Source organism: Barbus barbus, assembly GCF_936440315.1.
Source record: "Barbus barbus genome assembly, chromosome: 2".
In the NCBI taxonomy this organism is placed as follows: Eukaryota; Metazoa; Chordata; class Actinopteri; order Cypriniformes; family Cyprinidae; genus Barbus; species Barbus barbus.
The window spans coordinates 25,718,013-25,738,582 of record NC_136730.1 but is presented as its reverse complement, the minus strand read 5'-3'; the positions used below and the strand labels follow the sequence as shown (position 1 = coordinate 25,738,582).

Sequence of the window (20,570 nt, the reverse complement as noted above, 5' to 3'; positions counted from 1 at the left end):
CGCAGTGATGTTATCTTTGCCACTGGCTTTGTTATCAGCTAGTTGCTCTATAGCATTATAGGCCTCATTGGGAGTAAAGTAAATTACATCCTCATTTAACTCACCCACACAATAGGGCTCACTTTTAATACAATTAAACAAAGTTGCATAATGCTGTCTCCACAGCTCTGCTATATTTTCTACACCAGATACACCCTCAATATGACAAGGCAATATTGTCTTGGTCCTATTTGTAGCTTTCACCTCCTTCCAAAACTCAGTGACATTATTGCCAAACAAGTTTCCAGCCATAGAGTGAGCTCTTAAGGCTTCCTCATGCTTTCCAACAAAGCGCACTGCATATTTATATTTAGCCCTGGTATGCTTTTTGTGTTCTAACTCTGGCCCCTGTCTGGGTCTACCAGCTATAACCCAGGACCTATGAGCCGTCTTAGCAGCTTCTTGGTGGTCAACTACATACTTATTCCAGCCAGGCTTGGTATTCTTAGCCTTTCTGGGGTGTGTATATAAAGGGCGACTGGCATCATGTATGGCACTCACTATACCATTGTACATTTCACGTAGATCATTACAGTGAGTGACATTATCACAATTAATATTTGAACACAAAATAGCACCCATGGGTAGCTGTACTTCCCTTAGGAGAGCATCCGTCCTCCCACAGTAGTACAAGACATCCTTTCTATGTAGTTTATCCCAATCCACTTTGACCATGTTGGCACCCTCTTCTGTCAGACTACTGCAGTCAGGCAAGTTATCAACATTTATAATCATAGAGACAGGTAAGTGATCAGTTGTAGTCAACTCATACAGAATTTCAACTTTTTCCAGACTTTCATGAGCATCAGCTGTACAGATTACATGATCCAGCCAAGATATAGTGTTCCATGCTTCACTAATGTAAGTATAACTACCGGCAGGTAGAAAATTCATACTGGAAAGAACCAGTTTACTATCATGACAGAACTGTAGCAAGTGCTGACCAAAAAGAGATTTGTCATCAGAGATATCTGCATTCAAATCACCCATCACAAATATATTTGCATATGCACATTCCCTAATATAAGTGTTCAAAAAGGCCAATCTATTCATATATTCATCTTCATTTTTATAACAATCATATGGGGTATAGACATTTAAAATAATAAAAACATTCATAGAATGCACAACTTTAATTGCAATGCACCAGTCCACCTCCAATCTAATAATACTGATCATTGGATCATATTTCTTGCGCCACAAAATGGCCACACCTCCAGGTATTCTACCACGCACCACTTTGGTGCTTAAATCTGTTGTGGATTCTCCTGCTCCATGAAAATCACTGTGGACAGAATTAAGTTTATCAAGATCCTGTTTGGCTAAAAATGTCTCTTGCAGGCAGAGAATGTCTGTGGTCTCCAGTAGCTGGTCAACCACAATCCGATGTGCTCTGTCCCCAACACTCTGTCCTAGGCGCAAGCCTCGTGAGTTGTATGACACCACTCTGAACACCATCACTATTGCTAGTACTAGGCATGAGATACCCCTGGTCCCATTACAGGCACGTTCATCACTGATAATGGCACAGCTGTAGATTTAGGTTTGCGAGCCTCATAGAATCGCCGCACAAAAGTACCTTCAGGCCACAGCTCTGGATTATACATTTCATCTACTTCTTTGCACTCTGCGGTTATTTTAAAAGAACTAAACCGACTTTGTACAGCTTCTATCTTTTGGCAGGTTACATTACGCCCAAGTTTATCTTTCATATATTTAGTCAAAGTCTCAGAGTCCAAATCAGGAGAGAATTTTGTTGCAAATACACTCACCAGTTTGGATTTTATGACTTGGATGTCTCCACCTGTACCAGTTCCAACAATGCCGGCAGGTTTCTTCCCTTTGTGAGGATTCAGCCGAGGTTTGGGCTTTACTGAAGCATTTTCATGAACCTGTTTTCTGCGGTTGTTGCTCCTCTTGCCCTGGACCAGGTTCCAGGGTGGAGTAGCTGCTATGTCACTCCACTTTACATGAGAGTCTTCCTTTACAGCACTGGTTGGCCTGCCCAGGCCTGAGGCAGAATTCTCCATCTGGTTTGAATCTCCTTCGCTGGTCTGACCCTCCATGTCATCTTGGGTCTTCCCACAGACTTGAGGAGTGAACACTCTCTGAGTCGTCACCGGCTTGATGGTTTGGAGAACAGGCCCTCTCTTCAGATTTGTTCTAGGCTGCTCAATAGCAGTTCAAGAAGCAATTTGGTGGAATTTGCAATCCATTCTGAACCAAAACAGTCCGTAGCCATCAAAACAATCTCATCCTGCTTCACAGTTTTGAGCTTGACAAACAGAAAGTTCAAAAGCTCATCTTCCACAATCACTTGCCCTGTATCTGTATGGTAGATTACAGGTTTTGTTCGAATTTTTCTCCTGCCTGTAGCAGCTCCACATGCTGCGGCGGCCATCTTGTCATCTTGTCATATATAACCAGCCAGTGTTCAAAACTATCTCCTTACCTTTGCCTGATTCACAACTGTAAGCTTATAATAATGTTTTCTGATTTGAGTGGTGCTGGTAGGAATTTGCGGGATTTTCATGCGTGGCGCTGCGTCATGTCTGTAAACATAAAGAGTTTCCTGGCTAGTAGGCTATCGCATGTGAGGATCCTGCAGGCGGTGGATCGTGAAGCCTTTTCTCACAGCAGCTAGAATAATTAAATTTATCACTTTGATGGCGGATTGTCCAGAAAGGATTATGTGTTTATGAAACATGTGACTGAAATTAGATTATATTCCAGTTTTAAATGTGCATCTGATTACAGATACGTGGGATTACACAAGATTTTAATTTTATAGAGAACCAGTTCTAAGTAAGAATAATTAGCTTTTCGGGTTAAAATAATTTCTTTATATGAAATACAAATGGTGTGACAATTAGAGATTACACTAAATAAATTGAAATCTACAAGCTAATACACACTACATACAGTAGTCATGCAATGCTGATGTTAACATTAACAATTTGAGAACAAAGTATAGCAGTAATAATAATTCTGCCCGGTTTGAAGTGATATGAGCTAAGCCATCATTAGACTTAATCACCACTGGTAGCGTGATTTATCGTAATGCTTTTTTCCTCAGTTGGTCAGAACAAAACTGGCTTGTTACTAACTTGAACAGATAACAATAATCGTTAAATTCTTATTTGGGTCATACTTTCAAGACGAAGAATCTATGATTCCTAAGTACAATGAATATCCACACCAGAGCGGTGACTAACAGCCACACATACTCCTCAAAACATTACATTCATCCACACTGGAGCAGCGCCAGTGCACAACCCACGCAAAGAAGATCATTTCATAAATAACTGCAATTGCAGGTTTCAAACAGAGATGGCAACAAAGAGGCTAAATTTATCTGCAACTTTAAATTAAGATTAACCACAGATTTTGAAAGTGCTGAAATCTCTATTTTTTGCTTATGATCTTGCCATTTAATGCATTTAGCTCCTTTTCAAAATAAGAAAACAAAAAAAAAACAAAGTTGTATTAGAATTTTCTTTTAAACTAAGCTTTACTGAAAGTTAAATAAAAACACTCAAACTAAAACTGTACAACACTGGAAAAAAGTTAGAAATAAACTGAAACAGAATAAAAATGAATTCCATTGACAACGCTGCTCAGTGCATTTGTTAGTTGTATTTTACAACCTGTTGTTAAAAGTAAAAACTTCCGTTTCAGTCTTTCAATTTCAAAGTCTTTACTCTTGTCGCCATCTAATGGCAGAACAATTAAACTAAAATCACCATCACAAACACACTGTCACAGTGCACACACGAGGGAGGGACCAGGAACACACAGGCGAGAATATAACTTCAAATAATATACTTTACTAGGACAAGACATCAGGACAGGACATGGCAGGACAAGGCAAGGCAGACACGGACATCACACACCGGTGTTAATGAGTAGACCAGACGAAGTTTAACTGAACAGACAGGACTAATATACACAGGTAAATCATAGATAATGAGACGAACATGGCTGGACAAGAATTAACTGATGATTACATTTAACAAGGACAGGAAACAAACCAAATATGGGCACAAGAGGCAGGAACACATGACACACACACAACAGTTCCCTGACACACACACACTATTTCCTAATACTATATGCTACTATATGCTACTCTTAGCCTGTTTATATTAATCTTGTTCATATACATTTAGGAATACATTTAAACCTTTTTTCCTTGTCATTTTTTTTTTGTAATCAGCATATTTAAAAAGAATAGGCTATTTAAAAACGTTTAATTAGTCACAATTCTTATTTTTCCTCTCGTCTCTATCACTGAAGAAATTCAAAAAGCCTTCAACAAACATTTTCGCCAGTAGGTTTGTTAGTGAAAATACTATTTCCTGACAGCAAGAGAGTCTGTTTAATTCAAGTTAAATTTACAGCCTTCACAACAGGCTACAAGCACGCACAGACTTGGTTCCAGAAGAATTTTTCCCCGAGTGAATTTTTAAAAAAGTATTACATGATCAGTTGAACTGAACCATAAACCGAACAACCACATTTTAAATGAATTCACATATTTGAAACTCTGACAAAAAGACAAATGTACAAAACTGTGTATTGAACTGCTTTTGGTAATGGAAAGAACTACAATCCCATGAAGCCCTGCGAATGACAGTGTCTTAATTTAAAATGAAAGAGGTCAATTATACTGCTTTCAGTATGTTTGATAAGTTGATACACCATATGTTGTTCTCTCATGACAGAGTGTGTGTTTCTGACCTCTGAGGGGTGGAGTTCACTCTAGTCCCACATTCACAGTTCATTTGTCTGTAAATTCATACATCATCCAGAATTCCCCTGGTCCTCAGCACTGCAGCACTGCTTTCTGTCAACCCAATCCAGATTAAATAGAGACTGCTGTCAGCTCCCATACACAGTCACACTATATTATTCCCTGCAAGCATATCCTGTGGGGAACATTTTGTGTTTAATATTCACAGTTCAGCCTTTTAATTTCAGTGGGAAGACTTAATTAAATATAAGGCGGGTGTAATGAGCCCTGTTTCCATTAGTTTCATAACTTGAAGGAGAAAAACTACTATCATAGCTTGATCTCATTTCACACTCTACAAACACCTTAATCACTATATTCAGAAGTTTAAACACTGTTTAAGTCTGTGAATAAAGTCAGAGCTAACTTTATAAGCATAAATATGTCATTCAAATCCACAGAGCTGAGAGTCATCGTATAAAAATGAATTAAAAAATGTAATTAGATATTGTCTTATTGTTAGATAGCATCTGAACAAATGAGACTATGTTCTGTTAAACATTTCCATGAATGAATATGTAAAAAGTAACCAATCATATTGTACGTAAACTGGCTATGTGTTATGTTAATGAAAAAGAATAAGGAAAGTGTTTATTTTTCTCCATATTAATGTGTAATTTACCATCCAGAACAATATTACACTAAGCAGAAGTTACAGAGCTTCAGCACCAGTCACAATCTGTACAGTAGGCTTGTCAGGACAGACTATAGGCTCATTTACTACTTTCCAAGGGAAGTTTATGAATATATAAGGAAAACACTATAAGTGTCAGTCCTTGTCTTGTGGTTCCCCTCCTCTCGTGCCCATATTTGGCCTTCCTGTTCCTGTCCTCGTTTGTCTTCATTAGTTTAATTAGTCCCTAGCCTTGTGTTTTGATTAGTCCACACCTGTTCCTTATTTCCCTGTGTTTATAAGCCCTGTGTTTCCTAGCCCCTGTGTCCGGTCTATCGTCAGTATCGTCTAAATGTCATTTGATGTTCGTCTCTCCCCAAGCTCCTCGTCTCTGTGTGTGTTTCAAATAAAGAAGGCTTATTGATACCTCCACGTCTCCGCGCCCCTTGTGTCCCGAGAGGGAACGTGACAATAAGGGAATATAATATAAGGGAAGAAACTGTTCCTGTGTCTGGTCGTTCTGGTGCTCAGAACTCTGTAGCGTCGACCAGACGGTAACAGTTCAAAGAGGGAGTGTGCTGGATGTGAGGGGTCCAGAGTGATTTTGCCAGCCCTTTTGCTCACTCTGGATGAGTACAGTTCTTGAAGAGTGGGGAGGGTTGTACCAATGATTCGCTCAGCAGTCCTGACTACCCGCCGTAGTCTTTTGAGGTCAGATCTGGTAGATGAGCTGAACCAAACAGTTATTGAAGTGCAGAGGATGAATTCAATGATGGCAGAGTATAACTGTTTCAGCAGCTCCTGTGGCAGGTTGAACTTCCTCAGCTGGCGAGGAAGTACAACCTCTGCTGGGCCTTTTTGACAATAGAGTCAATGTGATTGTCCCACTTCAGGTCCTGAGAGATGGTGGTGCCCAGGAATCTGAATGACTCCACTGCAGTCACAGTTCATGATGGTGAGTGGGGGGAGAGCAGGGGGGTTTCTCCTGAAGTCCACGATCATCTCCACAGTTCTGAGAGTGTTAAGCTCCAGTGTAGGGTTGCACCAGTTAAGTTCTTACTTAATTCCACACTAGAGACTTAATAACCACTAGCTAGTTTGTAACTAAATCTATACATTATTTGGTTGCACCAGTTCGTAAGGCAGGACGTAGCTAGTAGTTCGTAAGCTCTCCGTAATGTAATGCGTAGTTGCATAATATGACGTTTACCCTAAATCATCCAATAGAAACCTTCAAATACGCGAGCAGAACATGATTAAATGCTATGAATTTGAATTTATCCTTCATTCTAACTTCTTTTGCCTCACGTATACTAATGGTAAAAACAAGTTTCCATTAAAACCAATACATAAATAACATTAGTCTATATGTAAGCTATTTTATATGTAAATAGCATTCAGAAACTGTAATTTAAATAAATAAGGCTCAATAAATACAAAAGAACATAAGAAAACCCGTTTGTTTATTATTTCATCTGACATGCGCAACACGGACCGAAGCGCACAGAGGCGCGCTGTAGATGGGGTGTTGAAGACGCGCTAATAAAAACAAAGTACGTTTATTCACATATTGTTCTCTCTATTAATATGTACGTGAGTGTAAATGTCAGCAGCATCATATATGCCTAAAGGATTGAAGGTTGTCAGGTAAGAGAAGAGTATATTGATGCAGTTCACTCAGTCTGCTATTTTATTCCAACCATTACTCCTGACCAGATGCTTCCGTAAATATTTAGTTTATACGTAGAGTTACACTTCAATTAAGTGTAATGGAGCAACAAACTAATATTTAGTAGTGCGTAAGTTGTAACTTAGTGTCCATTTACGTCAAAACTAGGCTAAGTTGTAACTTACGTACAGCTGGTGCAACCGGCCCCAGGTTGTTAAGACTGCACCATACAGCCAGCTCCTTAACTTCCTGTCTGTAAGCAGTCTCGTCACCGTCCTGGATGAGACCAATCAGTGTGGTGTCGTCTGCAAACTTCAGGAGCTTGACAGAGGGGTCTTTAAATGTGCAGTCATTGGTGTAGAGGGAGAAGAGCAGTGGGGAGAGTACGCAGCACTGAGGAGTTCCAGTGCTGATGGTGCGGGTATTGGACGTGTATTTTCCCAGCCTCACTAGCTGCTGCCTGTCTGCCAGGAAGCTGTTGATCCACTGACAGACGGCGGTGGGGACGGAGAGCTGTGTCAGTTTATTCTGAAGGGTGTCCAAGATGATGATGTTAAAAGCGGAGCTGAAGTCCACAAACAGGATCCTCACATAAGTCCCTGGTCTGTCCAGATGCTGCAGGATGAAGTGCAGTCCCATATTGACAGCATCATTCACAGACCTGTTTGCTCTGTAGGCAAACTGCAGGGGGTCCAGTGATGTCCTTCAGATAAGCCAAAACCAGTCTTTCAAATGATTTCATGGCCACAGATGTTAGAGCCACAGGTCTGTAGTCATTAAGTCCAGTAATTTTGATTTTCTTTGAGACGGGGATGATGGTGGAGCGTTTGAAGCATGAGGGGACTTTGCACAGAGCCAGTGATCTGTTGAAGATCTGTGTGAAGATGGGGGCCAGCTGGTCAGCACAGGTTTTTAGGCAGGCTGGTGACACATCGTCTGGGCCTGGTGGTTTCCTTCTTTTGTTCTTTCTGAAGACCTGGCGCACCTCGTCTTCGCTGATCTGAATTGTAGGTGTGGGGGAGAAGGGGGTTGCTGGAGGTGTGAATGGTTGTGTGGAGAGATGTTCAGAGCAGGTGTGGGGTGATTTTTCAAACCTGCAATAAAACTCATTCAGGTCGTCTGCTAGTTGTTAATTGTCCAGAGTGCTGGGGGATGGTGTCTTGTAAATGGTGATCTCTTTCATACCTTTCCACACTGACGCAGGATCACTGGAAGAGAATTTGTTCCTTAGCTTGTCAGAATAATTCCTCTTTGCCACTCTGATCTCCTTTTCCAGTCTGTATTTGGCCTGTTTGTATAAGACTTTATCCCCCTTTCTGTAAGCATCTTCTTTGGCCTGACGGAGCTGTCTGAGTTTTGCAGTGAACCATGGTTTGTCATTGTTGTAGGTTAAATGAGTCCTGGAAGGAATGGACATATCTTCACAGAAACTGATATATGAAGTTACAGTCTCGGTGAGCTCATCCAGATTGGTGGCAGCAGCTTCAAAAACAGTCCAATCAGTGAGAGAGAAACTTTCCCCCAATTATGAATTGATCTTTTCTTACCTTTTATTAACATATAAACCGATCACTAATGTAGGGGACAGTAACACAGTTTTATGTGCATGACAGAGTTGCTGCTTATATAAAGTTTTTAAACCCCACTGACTTTAATTAAATGAACAAAAACAGATCTTCATATTCTTCAAAGTATCCTCTTTTGTGTTGCAGGGAAGAAATAGGTTTGTCAGGACATAAGGGTGAGTAAATGATGACATTCACATTTTTGTATGACCTATTGCTTTAAACAGTTAAGTCCAACAAAAAGTTTACTTCCTTAAAATAGATCCTCTTTTGCTTTAAAGTAAACAGAGATTGTAGCAGACACATCATATGATTTTCTGTCATAAGAGACTGTAACTGTACTTTTTCTGTTAAAAGTAAAATATTTCTGAATTACTGACATACAAATGATTCAGAAACGGTAAGGGTCTATACAATGATTCATAAATTGTAAGTGTCTATACAACGGTTAATAAATGGTAAGTGACTATGCATTTAATCAGTGTCACCACTCTGACCTTGTATCATAATGAGAAAGTGAAGAGTTCTTTCTGTTAGAAATACATTTATTTCGAATTATATTCACAAACGGACAGCGACACGTGCGACAATGTAAGTTGTGGCTCAATCCCTCAAGGTGACGTGGGGAAAAAAAAAAACATATCCTCCTGCAAATGCCCTTTTGAACACCATGGAGTATATAAAGCCTTTAAAAATAATCTATTGTAGCTTATGTAAATACAACCCCAATTAATCAATTTCAGCATTTGATTTTAAGGACATTCTTGTTTAATTCTGTATACAATAAACAATTCAGGTAATGATCTGAAGGGCCACTTTTAAATCTGGGTCTTGAAGGAAAACCAGATAAAAAAGCACTGATCTACAGTATGTAAGTGACATGAGCTGCTGCCCCTATCCAAAGAAACTTACAGAGATGGTCAAGCTGTATTGAAATGCCTTGCTTATGGGCACAATGAGTTTGTGTTTAAATTGGTCCTATTATGTCAAAAACACACAAAGTTCACATTATCAGAGTCGGTTATGTCTGTGAATGTAAACAGCATTAGTATCAGTATATTAGAAATACACTTGGACACGGTGACAACACACTACTAACGCAACTCAACTAGACCTCACCCCCTCATGTTTTTTTTTTTTTTGCTTATGCCTAGGGTGGGATTTAATTTAAATGTGGGATTTTTTTTTTTTTTTTACTGATATAGAGAATAACTCCCTTTGGAGTGGACATTGTGCATTGTAACTTTCCTGATCTTTTTTCATGCACAAACAGCAACATTATACACAAGTAAAAAGGGCCCCTTTAATTACTAAGATACAGTACATCAACTACATACAGCTGGGGTACAGCTAACCTGGTCAGCAGTGGACTGATGGGTCTTTGCTTACTGATTGGAGTTTCTGGTAATATTTCTGTCATTTTTTTCATAGTTCGGCATTTAAAAAAGGACAATTTTACCGTTCATCTGATGCTGAACCTGGCAGCCGCAGACATTTTATGTTTGATAACCCTGCCTGTGTGGATCTACAACAACCTCTACAGCTGGAGTATTGGTCAGTCGTCCTGCAAGTTCTTCACAGCACTCGTCTACTGCAGCACATACTCAAGTGTGATAACCATAACTATGCTGAGTGTGTATTGTTGTTTACAAATTCGGCATCCACAGTTGTGGTCCAGAGTGAGCAAGAGAAGAGAGAGAGCGCTGCTGGGTTCTGGCGCTGCTTCTCTCTTGTCCTGGTGTACTTACACAAGAGATCGTTCAAGGTGAATCCAAGAAATCTTGTGGCAGGATCTTGTATTCATATTGACTTCATATTGTTGCCTGCATGAGAAGGTGACACAGGGAGCGTTCAGCCACAGGCAAAGATTGACCAAACTGGTGACCCAGATTGTGATTCTTCATTTTTTTATGCTCCACACCAAATTATTAATTTGTTTCATATTTTTTAAATAGTTTTCAAATGATCACTACCAGCTTTTTCAGCTAAACTCCATAAGATTAGAAGTTCCACAGGTGACGTTGCAGGAAGTCTTACATTCATTAACAGCTGTGTGAATCCCTTCCTCTATGCTGTGGCTTCAAAGACTTTACGTCAACAAATATGAACAGCTTTTCAATACAACCGAAGGGACATGCTGTTTACAGAGGAGTCATTCTAATCTGTGAACATAGCAGATATTTTTAACCCTTACAAACTGTAATGGAAATATTAAGCAAACAATCTGGGTTCTGCATGAAATGTAGCAGTTACATTTGACTGATGCTTTTATCCAAAGCAACTTATAACTAAGATTCACATTTTATCACTTCATACATTCCCTGGGAATCAAACCCATGACCTTGGTTTTACTACCGCCGTGTTCTACTGTTTGAGCTACAGGAAGTTTAAAGGTGAAGTTGGGCAATTATTAAAACAACTGTTAAATATTTATTGTTTTTATACGTAATTTAATTTAAAATATATGAATTTAATAATAATTTATTAACTTACTATAATAGCACAATATTAATCCTTATATGATTGATCTTTATAGTACAAAGAAAGCAATGAATCAATGTCTCACTGTTGTTCAAAACCTGTATGATTTTCCTTCTTCTGTGGAACAGAGACCAAAATAAACTAAAATTAGTACAAATCAGCACAAAATGGTGCAATATGCCACAGCAGATATATTCCATGTATTACTTTAAAACACGGTTTGGATTAGTTCATTTGAATTAGTAGTTCTATTATAGAAGACCTTGTTTTTACAGCTACAATAAAATAATAATTCATGGTTGTTTTGTAACATTTTCAATGTGACATCTGATACTGATCCTCTGAGGAAAGCAGCAGCAGCTCACTGTTGCTATAGCAACCGTCTCAGGTGAATGTAACTTATTTGAAATAATCTAATTGGTGCCATAAAATAATTTGCTCTGTTGTTATTATTATAAGCCAAACTTTTCCATAAGCCTTGTGGAATCTTTCATTTATGATCTCTTGAATAGTCTAACTGAATATGATAGTGTAGGACTGCAATAAGCACACAACAATGTGACACAGAATTCTACTTATTATAATAAATATATAGCTGACCTCCATTATGGTCCCACTTTATATTAGGAGGCCTTAACTACTATGTACTTACATTTAAAGTACTCATTTGATACAATTAACTTATTGTGTACATACATACCACCAAACCTGTATCTAACCTTACCCATATCCCACCTCAATAGCAGCAAAAGTGTTTTACAATACAATATGACCACAATACTTATTTTTTTTTGATGTAAGTACATAGTAGTTAAGGCCACCTAAAATAAAGTGTGACCGTATTTGAGATGTTCTTCTGCCTCTAATAGGGGCTTTTAAGTCATTTTCAATGGCTGATGCAACAATGATCTTGGACTTCATATTTGACACCTACAAACATGGATGCAGACTCAGGCAAAACAAAATGTTTATTGTTACCAATGTCATTGTACAAAGACTTTATTTGTAGGCACTTTTGTCACCCATTATTAGTTTATTTTGCAACTAAAAGTGTCTGATTATCAAAGGCTTACCACCTGGATAAATTAAGATGGTTTGATCAGATGATGTTAACATGATGGTCTGCTTCATTTAGGATACAACTTTTTTACTCTGTCATTGATATAGAAAGTAGCCCTCATCTCATGTAATTGTACATTATTTTAAACATTTAGGCCTTGTTTCAGAGACAGGGTTTAGACCAAGTCAGGATTAAGCCATAGTTCAATTAGCACATTTAAGTACATTTTTATAAATGTGCCTTAGAAATAACATTACTTGTGTGCATCTTGAGACAAAACAAAGGCCCTGATATATTTTAAGATCAGTCAGTGCAAGTTTCTTTCAGTTGAAACAGCTTAGACTTACATTTTAGTCTGGGACTAGTCTTAAACCTTGTCTGTGAAACCGAGGGGTTAAAGTGGAAAGAATACTTTCTGGACCTTAGTCTGCTAAAATAGCTAATATGGTTAGCATCCACTAGATGGCAGCAAAGACATGCTACATTTTTGTAGCCGTCTCTATGCAGGTAACGATAGAAAATGCAGAAGGGCATCAAAACTTCTCCTACAAACGCACAACATATCTTATAAACAATAGATTTCCACAATGTAAATTAGCCAATGTCAAAAAAAAATAATAATAATAATTACACAACACATTTTCTCACAGCCACTGCTGTTATATGTGGAAATCAGCCTTTTCCTGAGTCTCTGTATAGTAAGCATATTTAAATTAACTATGTTTTGAGGAAATACAAGACAAAAATAAACTTAACAATATTTTAATGAAGTTACATCTCTGTCTCTCTCATCTTCCCATTTCTGCCAAAGAGATCTTTCTTCAGAAATTAGATGATGTTAGTCTTCCTTTGAGTAGATCAGTTAAAACTATTTTTTAAAAAGATCCTGTCAAGATGCAACAAACTATTAAAAAAAATTTTTGCAGACAGTTTAAATGTTGCCTCTACAGTATTTATCATATGTTCTTAACCAAAGTAATTTAGACTGCTGGTAGTAAATGATTATATGTAATCTGGATTACATAATCAGTTTCCAAAAATTAAGTATGAGTATATTGCACTTTAAAATACTCAAAATCAGATTACAGTTACTTTTATGGATTACATAATACATATTTATATTAAATATTCACACAATTATTTTTTCTCTTTTAAAATTTCCTTTAAAAATCCTACTGTGTGTAATACTGTGTGCCACTTAGTTTAACTATATTCCCAAATGTCATGTAAATAAATTTGCAAAAATGCTTCTTGATTGTCATCATCATATCCAGTGAACATCAGTACACGTAGTAAAGGAATTCTGGACAAATGTGGATAGGCTTTGGGCGTATAGCTGTTTTTTTATTATTATTTTATTAATGTTTAGGGCTCTCGTGCTTTTCAAATGAAGTACAGTAAAAAGGAACATTAATTGAATATTTGAATGTATTAAAATATTTACATTCATAGAAATCTATTATTAAATATTGTAATATATTTATATATTTAAATTAAATATATTTTAATTATTAAGATAAATATTTTAAATATTAAATATTTAAATATACATAAATATTATATATTAACAAATATTATAAATTATAGGGGTGGCACGGTTCGTGGGGGAAAAAAAAATCGAACCGAACGGATCTTCACACCCGGGTCGCACGCGTTAGGACCGCGGTTCAACTTAAATCTGATAACGCATGTGTAATACGGTTTGTTATAAATAACACGTAATACAAACAGGGTTCGGCTAATGTATGTTATTTCTATTAATGGATTCGCATTCTGGCTTCTCAGTACATTACAACAACAGCGATGAGAAAAAAAAAATTATAATAATTGGACAAACCATTCACTCTTGTTCAATGCGCTGTAATGAGCTGTCATTTATTCCGTCATCACGCGGGCGCACAGGTGAGACCTGAACAGCACACGTTGATATCTGTGTTCAAACTAAACTCATGTAAACTTTGCCAGTTTAAATATTTAAGAGCCAGAGGATGCAAGCTCGCGCGCGCAGTGAGAAGATTTGTGCATTCGCTCATCAGGAGCGCGCAAATCCGCGCCTCAGAACGCGCGCAAATATGAAGCTCTCTCTGAAGTATTGTGTTTGAATGGACAAATTCACACAAAAATTGTGTCAAAATGCCCGTCTTGGTAAGTATCCTATAGCACAGAGGTCCCCAATCACCGGGTCGCGACCCACTACCGGGACGTGGAAGAATTCCTACCGGGTCGCGAGAACGTTCGGGGGAAAATGTGATATGACGCTCTGTTATTTATTGTGCGTAAATGATTGCTCGAATTATTCTGTATTTTCGTTGTATGCTATTGATATGGAGATGCAATTTGACGATTTCCTGTTAAATTAGCTAATAAAAGATTGCTCTGATCTGTCATATAGGCTGGATCGTGATCCGTGATATACGGACCAGCGCTCACAGGAATAGAGACATGTTTCAGACCAATTTGTTTCCTCTTTCATGTATCCTTGGGTCTAAGATACATATGCATGGGGGTTTGCGGTTACGTCGCAATACTGGAAATATTTCTGTTTAAAACCATAAAGGCGAGCCGATTGATATCACACAAGCAACGTGCAAACTTTGCGCAATAGTTATGCCGGTGAACATCTTAACTTCTGTCATACAGAAAGTGAAAGTAAAAACCAGCTGCATTAACAGCACATATTCTCTCAGAGACAAATCTACTTCAACATGTGCTGATAACAGTATAAATGAATGAGTATAATTGAAGTATTTCATTTGAAATATACTCTTGTATAATAACAACAGAACATCGAAAAATTATATTAATCACATGATATAAATTGTAAAAACAGGCTAAAATAGGTCTAAAAAGGGGGAAATACTGTATCTTGCAAAAAATCCCCCTGGTTCTATAAAATGATTTCTATGCTCCAGGTGTAGGCTAAACCACACCATAGAATTAGATTTACTTTTATTCACGTGCATTGTAAAAAATTATTGCTGCGATTACTCATTACAACTTAAAATTCAACATTAGAATAAGTAAGAATGTGTTGTTTCTACTTAAGTGTTCGTGCTTGACTTATATTTAACTTTAGTTTAGTTAAAAGTAGGGTAGGTGATTTCGGAGAAACTTAGCAATAGCAAGTTAGCTTTAACAGCATACGATCTCACCCTGCCTGCAAATCACTCTCCAAAGCCACGCCTCCTTTAAAACACATGAACGTGCACAGCGACAGAATAAGAGATGGAACTGGTGGAAGGTTGAATGCAACAATGTCATATTAACTCATCTCATTCACCGGTGAGAAAGCAGTACAAAGCGCGTAATATTACAATTATAACGGCCTCTATTCTCGCTCTAGTCTGCGCTAATGACGTATCATGTCTGTGCGAACAAGGTTGACAGGCAGGTGGGACAGCCTATCCTAGCCCTTGGCCCGAAGAGATATGATTGGACGAACATTTTATGGTTCTACACCATTGACTGAACATATAAATACGTATATTTTGACCACTTAACTTAGAGACTGCTATTGAGACTTTCAACCAGCATAACAACATTTCTTTAAAACCAAAAAATTTATCCTGCCTTTGCATTGCCCAGTTTTCTCTCAGAAAGATGATCTGAGTCAGGGGCATAGATTACGCGGGGGACGCGGGGGACGTGTCCCCCTCACTTTTTATAAAAAGTAAATTCGTCCCCCGCACTTTTTCATTGGACAGCTGTGTTCTCGACATGTTGTGGTTTTAATGGCGCATTGTATATAAATGCAGAATGATTTAAAATTCAAAGAGACAAGATAATTTATACATGACGTTTACGTTTCCATGGCAATCAGTCACTCAGTTTGTGACGTCACGACATGTCCATGCTCGCGAATGCGGTCCCGCGCTGTATCCATCATTCATTAGAGGTCGAGATGAGTTCAAAGCGGCAAGAAACTCTTCACTCCTCTTTTACGAAAAAGTCAAGAAGCGTAAGTTGGCATGTGGGATCCGAATAGTGTTGCACAATGTTGAGTGACTCTGCCTATTGCTTTCGTTGAATAATTAGCAAGTTTTGATGTTCATTATATGGAGAAAAAAAAAAGCTGCCTGGACAAACATGCACTTATTTATTTTCAGTCTATTTTTCCGTAACTCTTTTGTAACGTCTTTTATTTTAACACGTATGTATGTTATCAGAACCCTTCAAATAAGAATAAAGATAATGTTGAACTGAGATTTTACAGCGTTTGCAGCATTGTGACATATTTAACTCAATTCTATACATGATGTATTTCAATCAAGCAAGCACTGACGATCTGATACAGGACCGATCTTCATTTAGGGCTGCTCTGTCATTAGTGCACTAATTTTACGTTTTTATGTGTTGTCAAGAATGAACAAGAAACAGTCAGCCTAGGTTTGTTAGAGCAGAATCAGGACGACACACAAGAAAAACACACTTCACAGGTGAGAAGAACTGATAGAGTGTCTTTTAACACCTGGCTGTTTTTACATTGTATAAAATATATTAATACACAAGCGTTTGTAGGATTATATATGGACCAATCATAGAAAACACACAATTAGTAAAATATAGAAAAAATAAAAAATAACATTAGTGTGATGAATAACTTCTCAGCTATAATTTTTAACTACAGTAGGTAATTATTAGCTTGCATATTGGTTCTTCATTAGTACTTAAGCACATATTAATTCTGTATTCTTCATGACCATATTCTGCATCCCATAATCCTAAACTTAACAACTACAACGACTACCTTACAAGCTATTAATAAGCAGTAAATGAAGAGTTTATTGAGGCAAAAGTAATAGTTAATAGTGAATATGTTCCCCATTCTAAAGTGTTAAAAAATAATTTAGGATACAAATGATTGGTTATTGTCCAGCAGTGTACTTAATGTGTTATTTTCTTCTGTATGTCACTATTCCCTGTATGTACATGTTTCAAACACTACTTTATTTGCTATAGACAGAGGCAGAAGTGAGAGTGAACGAGGCAGAAAGTTTCAGTGAGGCTTCAGAGGTAGGATTATTTACAGCATTGTCTATGATAAGATATTTCTTATACCATTTAACATAGAGTAATCAGACTAATGTATAATAGAACAGAACAGAAGTATGTGAATGTGCAAGTATCCATTACTGTGTGCCATGTACTGTACATACAACACACACAAAATACAATCTGAAATATGTAAACAATAAAACCCTTATAAGGACATCTTTGTAACTTATACTCAAAAAGGTGCACATTAGTACCTTAGAGTACCAATATGTACCGTAATGTACAACTATGAAACTTTTTGGGGTAAATAAGGTACAAAGATGTCCTTTTAATGGTACTGTCCCAGTGACAAGCTGTTGTATTTCTTTCTTTTTCTTTTTTCTATATTTCTTTCCTTCTATTTTATAATCATATATAATAATATAATCATAAAGCATATTAAGCAAAAAGGTATGATTAAAAATAAAACCTGTCAATTAGACAAGGGTTAACTGAAAAAAAAACCCAGGTATAACCCTAGACATTCCGTCCCCCCCACTTTTGAAATGATGGCTACGCCCCTGATCTGAGTTACTATTGCAATTCTCGATGCAGCATAAATGACATACAATGGTAAAATTTTTCACAGTCATGACAAAATCAAAATACTGCCCTAAACTCAATAGCAGAAAGACAACGTGATCCTCCCAGTATGGCAGATAAACAAAGCAGTTTCCCAGAATTTGGCGTGATGTCAGATTCACATTCACATGACATGTTGTCATAACTAATTGCAGCAACATTTTTACGGTGAAAAACAGGAATAGAAAATGTTTATAAACAGTAGTACTTTACTGTCAAGGACCTTCCGAGGAGCTGGAAAGCTTGTGACTAATTGTTTATTGTCTTGTTTTGCTAAGACTGATCACATTTCAATGTGTAACATGAGACACTGCTACTTTGGAAACCACCCATGTTGCAACCCAAATAGTAATTCTTATGAATATTTTGCAAGAACTAGCCAGAATTGTCACCATCTTATAACACTGTATTGCGCGATAAGCATTGGACTGTCTGAGAACTAACCGCGTGCCTGCCATCTCACATCAGTTACCAATTTACCCACAATAAGCTATATCCAAAATTGAGGCAATATTTATGAGAAGACATAAATCTAACAATACACAAATCCGCAGCTCATACCAGCTTGTCTAAGACTTTACGTGGGCAATGGAGAGTTTTGTAGAGATTCTGTCTCTTGTTGATATTCTGGTCTCCAGATATGACTTGAGACACTTCTATAATTCAAGGGATTTTTATTGTTAGGCAGGTAACATACGTTGATGTAACCTTTACAATACCTAATGAATGTCTTAAACAGTTAACCTGAGTGACATCTGAAACTTGGTATACGTAGGTAAGCAGTGCGTGCTTATGTGGATCAAATTCATAATTATATGGTAATATTTTATTTACCACCTTACAATTTTTCAGTGTTTTATACATATTTCGCTTTGACAGAGGCATAACATCCTGTACTAGATCTGAGATTATGAAAGAAAAAAATGCATCAAAACTCTGTGGGTGTGTGTCAGGAAGTTATGAAATAGGTTATAAATAAGCCTGTAAATGTGATCTCTGTAGAAGTCGTCTTAACGCGATTCTACTGTGTCTGTGCCATGCAGAACCACAGCGACTCCAGTTTAAACTCCACCAGCTGGGCTACAGCTAACCTGGTCAGCAGTGGACTGATGGGTCTTTGCTTCATGATTGGAGTTCCTGGTAATATTGCAGTAATTCTTTTCATACGTTGTCGTTTCAAAAAGAACAATTTCACTGTTCATCTAATGCTGAATCTGGCAGCTGCGGACATCTTGTGTTTGATAACCCTGCCTGTGTGGATCTACAGTGAGCTAAAAAGCATTGACCAAGTAACCTGCAAGTTCTTCACAGCACTCGTCTACTGCAGCACATACTCAAGTGTGATAACAGTAACTATGCTGAGTGTGTATCGTTGTTTACGGATTCGACATCCACAGTTGTGGTCCAGAATGAGCAAGAGAAGAGAGAGAGCGCTGCTGATCAGCGGTTGGATTCTGGCACTGCTTCTCTCTTGTCCTGGTGTACTTACACAAGAGATCGTTCAAGGTGAATCCAAAATGGAGTGTGAAAGAAACCTGGAATCAAAAGGTAGACTTATTGTTGCTATACTGGAGTCACTGCTTGGATTTTTTCTTCCTTTCACAATCATGTTGACTTCATATTATTTCTTATACAAAACAACCACGCAGGAAGCATTCAGACACAGACACAGACCGGCTAAACTTGTCACACAGATTGTCATAGTTTTCTTCATTTTTTGGGCTCCACACCAAATAATAAAATTAGAGGAAATTTGTGCAGCATTTTCAGGATCAGAGCCAGTTCTGTCTTTCATTGGTGACATTGCTGGAAGTCTTACATTCATCAACAGTTGTGTGAATCATTCCTCTATGCGTTTTCCTCAAAGAGTTTACATAAACGCAAACAGCCAGTGGAACCTAAAGGCTCACAACATTTTCAGAGGGATCATTCCATTGCTGTGAGCAGCTCACTATTATAACACCGTGGACTAAAGAATGATGTCATATCAACATATGCAGTAGAAACTGGACAATGATAGGAGCACCTTTTAAAAATGCATTTGGATGAATTTCAGATAACTAAATACATAGCCCTTTTGAAGGATAATTTGATGAGTTTAATTTCACTTGTTGAGTGAACTGTTTTTAGGGACTGAAAGGGCTGTATAGCCATTTGCTGCTAGCATTTAGTACTGTACAAGCTAATGACAGTACAGAAGCTTGCTCACTTGTACATAAAGAACGCTATTTTAAAAACAGCTGAGCTGTTGTCACGAGTTCAACAGTATCAGCTGACTTGCTGTTTCTGTATGTTTGTCTATGTTGTTCCTGTTTCCATTAGCTCAATGCTAAGGATTTTTTCAGTGGTTAAAATTATTACTTGCCCTGTTAATATTTTCACTAGCCTTGCCACAAAAAATAAATGAATAAAATAAAATAGTTGCTTTTATCCATTTTGATTTTTGTATTCTAATAAATAAATGTATGACACCAATATTTTAGATACCAATAAAATTTTACAATTCTCGATTTCAATGTTAATACCACAGAAAAAAATAAAATAAAAAAATAATTAATAATATAAAGTTCAATATCTAATATAAAGTTCAAACATTATTAAAGATAAGTGACAGCCAGTAAATAAGAACAAATTAACAAATTGCAAGTAATGGCAAAATTAAATATAGCACAAAGATAGAAATTAAATTTTGCTTAAGTTTTTATGTTTGTAGGTGTTCAGGTACAGAAATTTAA

The 20,570-nt window shown here is 37.4% G+C and overlaps 2 protein-coding genes across 2 annotated transcripts; both read left to right on the top strand.

Annotated features, from left to right (window-relative positions):
• Positions 1 to 7,065: 7,065 nt before the first annotated feature.
• Positions 7,066 to 10,785, top strand: LOC306881376 (C-C chemokine receptor 1-like protein 1; the record flags this gene model as incomplete). The annotated part of the gene is made up of 4 exons (XM_079435459.1): positions 7,066 to 7,091; positions 8,826 to 8,854; positions 10,110 to 10,357; positions 10,678 to 10,785. The coding sequence occupies 4 exons, from the start codon at positions 7,066 to 7,068 to the stop codon at positions 10,783 to 10,785; spliced, it is 411 nt and encodes a 136-aa protein (XP_079291585.1).
• Positions 10,786 to 18,841: 8,056 nt separating this feature from the next.
• Positions 18,842 to 20,359, top strand: LOC306842912 (leukotriene B4 receptor 1-like). Its single transcript, XM_079374090.1, has one exon. It carries the CDS (start codon positions 18,873 to 18,875, stop codon positions 19,776 to 19,778), a length of 906 nt encoding a protein of 301 aa, XP_079230216.1. The 5' UTR covers positions 18,842 to 18,872; the 3' UTR covers positions 19,779 to 20,359.
• Positions 20,360 to 20,570: the final 211 nt, after the last annotated feature.